This window comes from Marmota marmota, unplaced genomic scaffold, assembly GCF_001458135.2.
Source record: "Marmota marmota marmota unplaced genomic scaffold, marMar, whole genome shotgun sequence".
Taxonomy (NCBI): domain Eukaryota; kingdom Metazoa; phylum Chordata; class Mammalia; order Rodentia; family Sciuridae; genus Marmota; species Marmota marmota.
Window position 1 is genome coordinate 65594383 of NW_026000174.1, and position 13629 is coordinate 65608011.

Below are 13629 nucleotides of genomic sequence, written 5' to 3' on the forward strand. Positions count from 1 at the left end.
TTTTCAGGTTTCACACATGAGTGAGTTATGTTGTATTTATCATTTTCTGTTTGTACTTCCTACATCCCTTAAAATAAAGTCCTCCCTGTCCATTTTTGTTATTTCAAATGTCGGAATGTTATTCATTTATGTGGTTGAGTAGTGTTACATTTCATGTAATATAATACACTCTCTTAAACTATTCATTCTTTGAAGGACACTGAGGTGTGCTACAATAAACATGGAAGTGCAGGTATCTCCTTGGCATACAAATAATCTCTTTTGGATATATACCAAGTAATGGGATTGCTGGATCATAGAAACAAGGCTTCATTTTCTATTATTAATTTCAAGATGAACTTCAAATTATTTTTGCAATGTTTTCCTTCAAACCAACAATTGTTTGGTGAGATTACATAAACTCATAAATTATTTGGAGAAAGTTTGTATATAAAGTGATTTTAGGTGGCATCCGTTTGTCCATTATATTTATGACTAGTTTTATTGGCATAAAGAAGAATCTTGACTTTTTTCCCCTAATTTTGTTCTTCTTTGGATCAATTCTTGGGAAGTCATTAAAACTGTGTTACTTTTGTGGAAGTATCTTCCTGCTTTACTTTTCTTGAATATATTGTGCTGGGAAGAAGAAGAAAAAAATAAGCAAAGATGTAGAATAAGTGCACATATCATCCATGCTAGATGATGAACTTTGTAACAAGTTTTACTTGATATCATTCTAATCCAAGACTCCCTAGACACCATTGTGCTGGGAAAGGCCTTGATACCTGGGAATGACACACTGGGAAGACAGTGTTGAGTATTGCTACTCTTACACTTGTCAATTTACCAAATTGACATTTGACCAATGACATCTTTGGAGAAAAAACAAAGAGAAATTAAAAATTTCTGAGGGCATTTTTTCATTTTTCCTCATTTCAAATTCTGTCATCCCACTTCTTCAATTTCTCTCTCCTTAAAATTTTCACTATATATGCCATTAAATTGGATTAAATCTTATAGGGTCCACTTCCTTTAGATATAATGTCATCTTTATAAGTAAGGTTGCTCTGTATTAATCTCACAATCCTTTCTGACTAGAAGCAGTAATCAATTTTGTATCTTTTACGGAAGCTAATTTCCTCCCCATAATATATTGAGCACTCATTGGACTGATGCCTGATAATACCACAAGTATGAGAATTAAGTATTTGAGGCTTCATATATTTACGAGAAAACACCAGCACTGTGCTTTCCATAGGGCAAAAAGTATGTGCCATTCACAATAGGACTAATTTTGACCTTTTCACTGCTAAAGACTGGTGCAAGATGGTCTGTGTGTCTAGAATCCCACGAGGAGAGATACAGCTTTGTGGGTAGAGAGCTGCCGCTGTACAAAAGACATGGGGTTAAACAGAAATAGCTCAGATCTGAGCCTATGTGTAGGACAGATGGCTGAAAATGGTCATTAGCTTCCTCATCAGAGATCTATAGAACATAGCCATTTCCTACTCAGGTGACAACCAGGGCATCTGCTTACTTATTTTCCACATCCTGGATGGTGTTAACAAGAGGCTGATTCCTGGTTTCTGGAAGGGGCAAGATAACAAGGCCAGCAAGGAGGGTGATGACTCCATAGATGATCCAGGGCAGATGGAGAGAATACCCCAGTAAGGTCATCAGGAGAGGAGCCAGTATTGCCCCTGTTCTGTGGAATACTGAAATGATGCCTCCAAGTGTGGACCTTAGGATGACAATAATAAAACAAAGAAAATCTTGTACAAATCTGTATATATGTTTTCACTTCTCAACCCTATTTCATTTTGGGAGACAATACAGGATAGTTATAGAATGCATGGGCTTTGACAATGCATTGTGACATTGACGACTATTGATTTCTAATTAATCAGTTTCATCATAATTAAAATAAGAATATTCATAGCATCAATTCTGTAGAGTGGCTCTTCAGATTAAGTGAAAAACTGCAGTAAAAGACTTGGCACATTGCAAGGCACAAAGTTTGTTTTAAATAATTGTGAATTATTTGTTGCTTTTAAAATTTGTATTACAATTCATGTCTTGGACACATAAGCATCCTCAATTTTATCCTTGCAGTAAGTGTTAATTAGTTCAGAAAGTCCTGTTTGGAAAGCAGTCAGAAGGTCGTTTAGCACTTGTACCTGAATACAGTGGGGAGGAGCTCAATTTGGTGGAGAGCAGAACCAGTATTGGCAGCAGAAACACATCCAATTCCCAAAGTTGCTAAAACCACACGCAGAATCTGCATTTCTGGATAGAAGAGACCAGGGAGAATAAAAAATCTTGGCTGAAGAAATCTGTCTATCTGTAACTAATTGTGAGGTGATTCTGTTGTAGGGTTTGCAGGTGATAAACAAATGACAGACAAAATGCAACCCCTCAGAGATGACGGAGTGGTTGATGAGCTGCTGAATGCTGGGCTGAAACACTGAACAAAAGGATCTAAATCTCTTGCTTCAATTTCTCTGCATATTTGAGTATTGCTCATAATGGTGGGAATAGAGAAATCAGGAAATATTTGTTTTATTAATTCCATCATTTTTTTCAGGGCATTTTCTCAAGGGCCTAGAACTATATGTGAACAAAAAACTGAGGAGTTTATAACCCACGTCTTGAAAGACTTATAACTAAGAGTATGGGAACAATGTGTAATGTGGGGCAGTTCTTCCTCCACATAGTGACAAAGGGATTGGACAATGTGAATAGAGGTGAGTTCTAGGCAATAATTCAGGATTTCAAAGGCCTGACATTAGAAATTTTATTCAGAAGTTTATAATGCCATCCTGGGTATTAATCACATACTTTTGAATTATTGAACTTACAGAGATTAAATAGATTATTTTTAATTCACTAAAATAATCAAAATAGGACTTTAAAAGAATACAGATTGTTCTACTGTAAGGCAGGAAACTTCTGTTGGGGAGAAGAATGGAGACTTCCAGTCTGAAATCCTACAAAATATGTTCCTTCTCTGGGAACATGATGGAGCATGGTGACCACTGAAATTCCCACAATAATTAATGAGATCATTTGGGTAAGTTAGTAAAATAGGTTGAGTTGTATTCTTAATCTGTTTCTAGTGTTTTTCCTAGTGCATTATTGCTATACATTATAGTGGGGTTCATTTTGATACATTCCTAAGTGCATATGACATAATTTGTTCCATTTCAACCCCTAGTACTTCCCCTTTCACTCTCTTCCTCCATCTCCCTGATCCTCTATTCTACTGATCTTCCTTTCATTTATTTATTGTTTTTAATTGGTGCATTATAATTACACATAAACGTAGAAGTCATTATTCTTTTCTTCTCTAAGGACAAATTACAAAACAGATTAGAAGACATATTAAGATTAAATGATTCCCTTACTCCTGCTGTGCTCTTGCTTTCTGTCTAAAGACAAGGGACTTTTATTTCACTGAATTCAAGAAGCCTTCCCTGAAAACGTATTGAGTTAGGGAGGCCTTAAAAATCAGGAAGAGTCCCAGGGAGACTATCACAAGCCCACTTGGAGATGCAATTGCAAGGCCTACCCCCTCCAGGATTGCTATGAAAAGTGTCATTAGCCAGAGGCATGTGGTTAGCTCCTCTTCTAAAGATACTATTTGTACCATTGGCTGATATTCAGTTTCATCTTGGATGTGGTCAGGGCAGCTTTGTGTCTGAACCATACCTTAAGGACATAGGCACAGTTGGAGCCTAAGTCCTGCCAAGTGCTTGCCATAATCCATTTCAAATCTTCATATTAACTACAAAGAATCCTTGGCTTTTAATGATATTCTTGTGCATCAGGCAGGTAAGATGATGTAATTCCTAAGGAATAAGGGAAACTCTTTCTTTCCCCAAACCTTTGTCTCTCTCACCTTGGGGCAAAAATGTGTTGACCAGAATGGAAATTCCTGCCAGGAATGAGAACAATATCTGGTTTGTCCGATGACCCATATAATTCAGAGTCCAAAGGGAAACAAATCTGGCTGTGAGCATGATGGCTCCAAAGAGAACCTGGAACAGGAAAATATTGCTCCCCAGGTGCTGCAGGTTGAGTACGAGGCCATAAAAGGATACAGCATTTGAAAATCTAAAGTGAAAGGAGAAGAGACATCTAATAACATTTAGAGCCTAAGGAACATTCCCTAAGATTTTGATGGAGATTCTACATGATGATTATACTGTCCCAAGATGGCAAGTGTTCAATGATAATTATAGAATGGAATAATAGAAAAAATGTTTTAAGGCAGTGATCTTAAATTACCATAAAATTACCATGGGATCTTTATTGCTATAATTTTTACTGAGGCCACAAAAGAATATATAGCAGATACACAAATATTCCAGTAAAAGTTAATTTTTGAACTGCTTAATTCTAGGCAGAAAACGGTAATTTGAAATCTGAGATTATTGTTCAATTTAAGGGGATAAAGGAATGAACATAGATAAGGTTAGACATTGGAAATTAGGGAAGTTGTTTCTTTGCAACAATGAGTCTCTCTTCTTTGATTCCTTGTTTGGAGTCCTTTTTTCACCTTAATCCTAGTAAGTAAGGGTGCAGGGCACTATAGGGAGAAGAGTTTTCCATGTGTTTCCTGGTTTTTAAGAGTACAATGACCTAGTCAGGTGCAATGGTGCCCACCTAGCAATCCCAGTGACTCAGGAGACCAAGGCAGGAGCACTGCAAGTTCAAGGCCACCTTGGGAAACTTAGTGAGAGAATTACATTTATTGATTTGTATATGCTGAAACTAACTTGCATTCCTGGGATTAATTCAACTTGATCACACTGTACAATCCCCTTAGTGTGTTTTCAAATTCATTTTTCTAATATTTTTAGTAAGGATTTTTGTGTTTATATTCATCAGAGATGTTGTCTGTATTTTTTTCCACTTGGTATTGGCATCAGGATAATACTGATACTGGTTTCAAGGAATTAATTTGGAAGTGTTCCCTCACTTTCTATTTTATGATATAATTTGATGATGATTGATATTAGTTGTCTTTGTTGAAAGCTTCTTTTATGTCTTCAATCTCATTCCCTGATATTGTTCTGTTCAGGTTTTCTATATTCTCTTTTCTCAGTATGATTAAGTCATAGATGTCTAGAAATTGTCATTATCTTCTAGATTTCCCAATTTATCAGAATATAAATTTTTAAAGTAGTCTCTAATGATCCTCTTGATTTCAAAAAATGTTTGTAGTGATATTGCCTTTCTCATCTATAGTTTTATTGATTTGGGACTCTAAACTCTTTCTTTTGGATAGATAGATTTATCAATCTTTGAACTTTTCAAGGAATGAACTATTTGTTACATTGATCCTCCCCCCACCCAACCCCACACTATTTCATTTGTTTTGGCTCTGAAGTTTCTTTTTCTCATTTTGGAGTTAGTTTGTTCCTGCTTTTATGGCACATTGAGATATAACATTAGATAATTTATTTGGGACTTGTTTCTCTTTTTTTAATGTAGGCATCTACTTCTATAAAATTCCTCTTAGCAACAACTCTGCATAATGTCCCAGAACTTTTTAATGTTGTGTCACTATTCTTGTTTGATTCTAGAAATTTATAAACTTTCTCTTATTATTTCATCTAAGACTCATTTCTTTTCAAAAGAGAATTATTTATTCCCCATGTGCTTATGTAATTTTGTGTTTATTTCTAATTTAATTCCATTATGATCTGATAAGATAAAAGGAATTATATTGATTATTTTGTATTTTCAAACACTTGTTTTGTGACTTAAAATATGGTCTATTTTGGAGAATATTCTGTGAGCTATAGAGAAGAAAGTGAATTTGCTTGTTATTGGATGAAATAGCCTATAATTTTCTGTTGTGTGCATTTGATTTATGGTATTATTTAGATCAGAAGTGCTGTGTTGTGTTGTTTTTGTTGCTGTAAGCAACCGGACTAGAAAAATTTAGAGGAATAAAAGTTTACTTAGTCTCATAGTTTCAGAGGTTCAGTCCATGGTCAGCTGTCTCCATTGCACTGGGCCCACAATAAGGCAGCAAGAATATTATGAAAGAGGAATATTGTTCACATTGTGGTAGTCAGTAAACACAGAGAGACAAAGAGGGGCCAGGGAAATCAGATATAGTTTCCAAGGTCACACCCTCAGATATAGTTTCCAAGGTCACACCCTCAGAGACCCATCTGCCTATAAATACCACCCAGTTAGTCCATTCAAATTATTACCCAGATGGCAGTGGTGGCACATGCTTATAATCACAGCTGCATGGGTGGCTGAGGCAAGAGGATCATGATTTCAAAGCCTGCATCAGCAAAAGCAATGTGCTAAACATCTCAGTGAGACACTGCTTCTAAATAAAATACAAAATAGGGCTGAGTATGTGGTTCAATGGTCAAGTGCTCCTGAGTTCAATCCCCAGTACCCCCAAAATAAAAAAAAAATTATTAATCCATGAAATGGAAATATCTGATGATATAGTTACAGCTTTCATAATTAAATCATTCCACCTCAGAACATAAACACAAGAGTTTTGTCGGGACGCCTCTACCCAAGCCATAACATTCTGTTGATTTTACATCTTATGAGCGGGATGTGTTGAAATCACCAGTATTTTTGTATTCAAGTCTATCTTAGTCTTAATGTCAAGAGGAATTTATTTTATGTAATTAGGTGCTGTTGGGAGTCACCCTGGCTCCAAAGACTAACTTCCCCATCCCCCGAGAAGAGCCGTTCAATGGTCAGCCCTGCTGGCTCACATGATCCTTACCCACCAATCAGACTAGCTCTGCTGGCTCACATGATCCTTACCCACCAATCAGACTAGCCCTGATGGCTCACATGATCCTTACTCACCAATCAGAAAGCACCCCATGCCAACTGTCAAACTGTTGAACCATTAAACTGTCATAACTGTCAAACCACCCCTGGCTCTATAAATATAGAGCCATTCCTCAATAAATGGGCATTTTCTCCAACAACAAGCCATGTTAGTTCTTTCATTGGTGCCGAAACCCAGGATGGGGAATGCCTCGCTGCTCAAGGGCCCCCTCTCTCAAGGCTTTCCATCCTCGTCCACTCTTTCAAGCACTGCTCACAACACCAGCTCTTCAGTAGGTGAGTTCCCCTATTGGGTATCCAACTTCAGAGGGGCTATATGCAGGGGCTTTGACCATGATTTTCTGGCAAACCTCTGACACCCAATCTGGAGGAGAGGACGCACCCCACCACGACCTTCATGGTCATGGTGTACTCTCTGGAGCCCAGTTCATGAGCGGGAGGTACTGAGGGGTGAAAGAACAGGCACTCCTCTCTCTCTCTCTTAACCACCCTTGTCCCTCTCCTGACCTATGGGGGCCTCTTCTTCCCTCCCTACAGACTCCCCCTTATTAAATTCTGCACACAAGATTGGCCTTACTATCAATTGGACAACCAAAGTCAATGGCCCCCGGGAGGATCCCTAGATCCTGCAGTTCTCAAAGATCTGTTTAACTTCTGTGAGCACTCAAAAAAGTGGAAGGAGATCCCCTATGTTGAGGCTTTTTCTCTTCTTCGTTCTCACCCTGACTTATCCTGCAGATGAACCCCCTCTCTACCGACCTCCCCTGTCAGCTTCGTCCAGCCCCTCAGGTGCTCCCTCTGACTCGGCGGACACATTTAGTCCCCACCAAACTAGGTCCCGAGAGTTTTAATGTCCTCCAGGCTTATAGCTCCACTCACCATGATATATATATATATATATATATATATATGTTATCGGCTAATACTCTCCTTCATGAGGAACGTACCAGAGTCTGGGAACTTGCCAGAGCCCATGAGGATGAAACTCACTGAGTTAATCCCAATCACCCTCTGGGGCCACTTGCTGCCCCAGAAACTCCCGACTGGGATTATACACAAGCTGGCATACAGAGTACGGACCGATTCTCCACATGTATTATTGCTCGGCTCAAAAAAGCAGCACATAAGGCCGTCAATTTCCAAAAATGACACAAGAGACCCCATCGGAATTTCTGGATTGGCCTACGAAAGCCCTTCAGCAGTAACCTAGATCCCGAAACCCCAGAAGGCCATCATGTCCTTATGATATATTACCCTGACATGCGGGCCAAACTAAAAAAGCTCAAACAAGGTCCTGCCCACCCCTGCCCCCCAGACTGAGATCTCAGTGGTAGTCTTTAAGGTTTTTGTGCTTACCCAGGCCCTGCAGGATGCTTCCTTGAGTCGCCGCCCATCACCGAAAACCCCCCTGGGTGCCTGCTTCAAGTGTGGCAAGAAGGGACATTGGGCCAGGGCATACCCCGCACCATGCACTCCACGTACCCCATGCCCTAAATGTCAACAACAAGGTCATTGGGGCTCTGACTTTCCTAGATCCCATAGGAGGCCTATGTCCAGGGAACCCTCCAACCTTCTGGGCATGGCAATAGAAGATTGATGGAGCCTTGGGTCCTTGTCCCTGGCTGTAAAGATCGATAGACAGGAACCCAGGGTGCGGATTCAGGTGGATGGGTGCAAGGTTGATTTTCTCCTTGACACCAGGGCTACCTTCTCAGTCCTGACAGAATTCTGGGGGCAAACAGTGACATTCACCTCTCCTATTGTCGGGGTAGGAGGAAACACCATTTACCCAAGAAAGACTCCCCTATTTCTCTGTTACATAGACAACTTCCCATTCTCTCTGATGGTCCTAGTTATGCCCCAATGTCCAGTTCCTTTGCTCAGTCGAGATATTCTCTCTCAATTCAATAACCTGGTAGACCCGATTGTATGGGATACCCACACCCCCTCCACCATTTCCTGCCCACCAGTTATCCTAGCACCTTCCCCAATCAGGCTCAATACCCCCTGTCCACAAAAGCTCTTAGCAAGGAGTACCTCCATTCTGCTCATTCCCCTTACTCCCATACTAGTGGTAGAAAAGCCCAATGGGTCCTATCACTTAGTTCAGGACCTACGACTCATCAACACCTCCATTAGGCCCATACATCCTTTGGTTCCCAACCCATACACCCTGCTGTCTCATATCCCCCACACTGCCACTCACTTCTCGGTCATAGATTTAAAGGATATATTTTGCCTTTAATCTGGACTGTCCTTCCTTAGGGATTTCGAAATAGTCCACAACTCTGTGGACAAACCTTGGCCTCTAACCTCCAATCTTTCCACCCCCAGTGCCCCGAATCCACCCTCTTGCAATATGTTGATTATCGTCCGGCAAATCTCTTTGCCCACCTGTGGGGAGGAAAGCACCCCAAAACAGCCTTTAAGGCTATGGTGGCCCTCAGGGACTCCTTCCTTGGGCAGATTCCTAAAGTCCTAGTCCTCTCACTTTTAAGACTTGGCCACTAAAGAGATGCTTACCCTCCCCTTCCTCTCTCTTGCCCTTCCTCTCCCCTCTATCTGACCCTGAGAGTATCTGGCCTCTCCAGGAGGAGACCCTTAAAGACTTGGCCAAGGTCTCCCACGGTTCCAGCTCTGTTGAGGACGAGAACTTTGACTGTCAGGATTCGGTGACGACAAATCTCTGCAGCTCAAACCTGTCACTTAGGCACTCCTGATTTTTTGGCTGTAGTGGGGACACCCCTTTTGCCAATAAATCAGTTTCCTCCTTCTCTGCATCCTCTTCCCTCCTCCTTACATGGGTAATGTGTCCTCTCTGCTGGTCAACTCTCCCCTACAATGCCTCTTGGATCAAATATAGCACCCAGGCCTCGCCCACTTATCCCTTAGACAATCAAAGCAGATGGCCCCTTTTTGGGTCCCTGGATCCCTCCATTCTAAGGGATCTCTTCCACACTTTCTTCTTGCTCCAATCCAATCCTGCTCTCTGAACCTCTTGCAAACCTCTACAATTTCTTCTAGCCCATCCAAAGGGGACTCAACAGATGACACAGTTCTACTTAATTTCTTGGCCTTAAAGGGATACCAGGCCTCTCCACAAAAGACCCAAATAGTATGTAAAGAGGTCACATATCTAGAGTTCTCTCTCTCTCAAGGGAAAAAGCCATTACAGTAGACAGAAAACAGCTTATCCTTCTTGGGTTTGGCTGGGTACTTAGGGCCTGGAATTTCTCCCTCCTAGCCAGGCTGCTATATAATCTGACCAAGGGCCCCCAAGATGAACCCCTACCCTCAGCGGTAGGGAAGCCCTTTACAACCCTTAGAAAGGCAATCCTCCAGGCACCTGCCCTGCATCTCCCCGACCTCTTCCAACCCTTCACCCTCTATGTAAAAACAGGGACAAAGTCTGGGTGTTCTGGGTCAGGATGGCCCCACATTTGCACCAGTGGCCTACCTATCCAACCCCACCATCAGGGGCTGGCCCCATGCCTCAGAGCCCTAGCAGCAGCCCATGACCTCCAGAAAGAAGTACACAAGCTTACCTTTGGCTCCCCACTAACCATCTCATCTCCTCACCATCTAAAGGATTTCCTCACTTACAAGGGGCTACAGTCACTTCCTCCTTCCAGGGTTCTATTGCTCCTTGTCTCTCCTTGAAAATCCCTCCATCTCTTTTCAACCCTGCTCTCCATTAAACCCTGCCTCCCTCCTCCCATCTTCTCCCTCACAAGATCCCATCCACAAATGCCTGGAGGTATTAGAGATGATTTTGCCCTGCCCTACCACCATTTCTGAGGGACCCCTGTCCTCTTATACAAGAAGGGTTTAAAGTGGTGGGGTATGCTGTTGTTTCCCTCTCAACCATCATAGAGGCAAAACCTCTCCCACCCAATACCACCAACCAACAAGCTGAACTCATAGCTGCTACAAGGGCATGCAAACTAGTGGAGGGAAAAACTCTCTCACTATATAATGCATCTTCCATATCCTGATCTCCCACACAGCCATTTGGAAAGAAAGGGGGCTATTGACCATCAGAGGGATGGCAGTCAATAATTCCACACTTATTTCTGGCCTACTACAAGCCTCCAGGCTGCCTTCCCAACTGGGAATAATCCATTGCAAGGCCCACCAAACTGACTCCTCCCTTACTACTATGGGTAATTCAAAGGCCAATCAAGCGGCTCAATCAGCCACCCTACAGAGCTTTACCTCCTCTCTGCTACTCTTCGTTACCACTGGGAATCAGCCCAAAGATTCCCACAACTCTTTCAGTTTCTTCACTCTCTATTCCATTCTAGTCCACAGAATCTCACTACTTTCCTTCACTCTTTTTTCACCCTTTCCCCACAGGATAAGAAACTTAAAAACTTTCCCTTCTCATCAGGCCCGTGGTCATACCCTGGCTGCAGACTGGCAGATTGATTTCACCAACATGCCCCAGGTAAAAACCATAAAGTATTCTCTTGTATTGGTAGATACTTTTTCAGGATGGGTTGAAGCCTTTCCAACTTCTAACAAGCGGGCCTCTATGGTAGTTGATCTGTTGCTTACTCACATAATCCCCCCTTTCAGGATGCCCACTTCTATCCAATCAGACAATGGCCCAGAATTCACCTCGCAGATAACTCAGGGACTGGCTCATGCGCTATCACTCCCTTGGCATTGCCCTCATCACCCCCAGGCTTCCAGAAAGGTTGAAAGGACCAATCACTGGGTAAAGGTGCTCCCCTTGCTTTATTGTGCATTAGAGCCTTGCCAAAGAAGTCTTCTAATCTCTCACCTTATGAAGTCATGCATGGCCATCCCCTCATTCCTCCCAAACTGCCTACAGAACCCTTACCCATCTCCGAAACCTATGCCCTGCCCCTCCTCTTCCATCTATGCTCTGAACTCTGGCGCTATCAAGACTGGCTCCTTCCTGACCGGTCTCTCTCAAAACCCTATCTCCTTAATACCTGGTGAACTTGTTTACTATTGCTCACCGGGGGAATAGCCCCATCTAAAACCAAAATGGGTGTGTCCTGCTCAGGTGATTATGTGCACTCCCTTGGCAGCCAAATTCAAGCTGTCTAATAACCAACTTACCCCATGGATTCACATTTCCAGGCTTAAGCCTGGTGCTCCTATACCTTCATCAGAAGAGCCAAGGATCATTACCTGTCATTAAGTACTCTTGTCAATGCTCCCTCTCATTTCTGGCCCCTCTTGGGTCCTCTCTTCATTCTATGTCTGGAGATTCAAGGCAAGTGACCCTAAGAGCCTCCTCCAGCCTGACCCCTCCCCTACTTGCTTGGATCTGGTTGGTAGTGGGACCATTGTGTGTTGTCCTTCTGACAAACCACTTAGGTGTCCAGAGCATGGTGACCCCTGAATAAGTGTGAACTACCTTTATCATAAGAGAGCACTTTACCAGTTGCCTTCTGGGCCTAAGGAGAAACATGTGTTTTGTTTGCCCTCCCAGTTTCATAAGAATTTCAAGTATCAGTATTTAAGGTTGAGGTGTTTCACATAAAACCTGGAGAGATCTGACTGCTCTCAAAGGGAAATCTGGTAAAAATGGGCCACTGTCCTCCCTTGGTTGCCTTCATTCAGCACGTGGGAGAAGCTGCCTTCTTTATTACAAAGCCCATGCTTTCTTGGTGTGACTAGGGAAAGCTGGGAACAGTGATAAGTGAGAGAAGCAAGCTAGTTTGGAAAGCTGGGATATTTTGAGAAAGGTAAAGAGAGAAGCAAGGTGGCTTCAGAGACACCCAGGTAGGAGAGAGTTTGAAGAGCATCCTTAATAGAGAGGGAAGGGAGCTAGACTGGACTAGGAATGAAGAGTGGAATTGGGGGTGTTAGGTGCAGGACAGGATGGTCTGCAGGGCATGCCAAACAAAGTTAGCTGCAGGATGACCTGGCTTCTCAAACTCTCTGACTGGTTCTTTATCACCTCTTTGCTTCAAGCCCAAACACCCAAGCCCCCGCTCAAGGCTGAACACTTAATCCCCTTTGTGCCAACAAGGCAGCTTGCAGACCCAGAGACCTCATTAGATTTGGGTATAAAAACTCCCTGTGCCTGTTCCTTCCCTTTATCATAAAGTTCATTCAGACTCGGGTGGGTAAAAAATTTCTAATCAAGCTTTAACCAGCTTCTCCTCAGGAATTACCAACTCCTGGCTACTGATGATACCTCCAGTCAAGACCTATGCTGAATGGACTGAAATCATGATGGATCTGTGGTGGCAAGGAACCTTTGTTGATCTGGTTCCTGAAGTGATACCAGTCCTCTCTGCCCTCCTTGGGGGCTCCTTATTTTCCTCCTCTCCTTATCTGTAATTTCTTCTGCTATACTGGCCATGGATTCTAATAATGTGGTATCTTAATTTGTTGAGACATTATCTTCCTTTGTCTTTTCATGTTGCTTGTGTGTCTTCCATTCTAGCACTGTGATTCAAGGCATTACCATTTTACCCTATAATCTTATAGTGCCCCTGTAGGGTTTCAATACCCCTCTTTTGATGGGTAGTACAATGTTAACAGATACCAACATAAACAATATACCACATAGAAACAAATAGCTGATAATAGATTTTAACAGTTTGGTCATAATTTACAGAAATGGTGAATTCAATTATTATTTACAATATAATCATAGGTTTGTAAAAGGGTTTACAGATTCTGATGGTGGACAAAGAACTGGAGGTGAGGTGTAGGATGATATGCTGAGGAAGTAGAAAGTGAGGATACAGAATTATTATATCTTAAGAAGTGTGAAAGAGAAATCTAAGTAAGAAGTTAGTAGTAGGTGAGTAGAGAGGAAGT

The 13629-nt window shown here is 42.0% G+C and overlaps 1 protein-coding gene across 1 annotated transcript in view; it reads right to left on the reverse strand.

Moving 5' to 3' along the window:
• Positions 1-293: 293 nt before the first annotated feature.
• The window catches only part of LOC107135435 (steroid transmembrane transporter SLC22A24-like), a 180004-nt gene continuing 166668 nt past the window's right edge, over positions 294-13629 (reverse strand). Inside the window, exons 7-10 of the mRNA XM_048789035.1 lie at positions 3878-4092; positions 2157-2265; positions 1517-1720; positions 294-615 (exon numbers count right to left, since the gene is read on the reverse strand). Of these exons, the coding sequence (XP_048644992.1) occupies positions 555-615; positions 1517-1720; positions 2157-2265; positions 3878-4092 (589 nt within the window). The 3' untranslated portion in view covers positions 294-554. The remainder of the gene's footprint in view (positions 616-1516; positions 1721-2156; positions 2266-3877; positions 4093-13629) is intronic.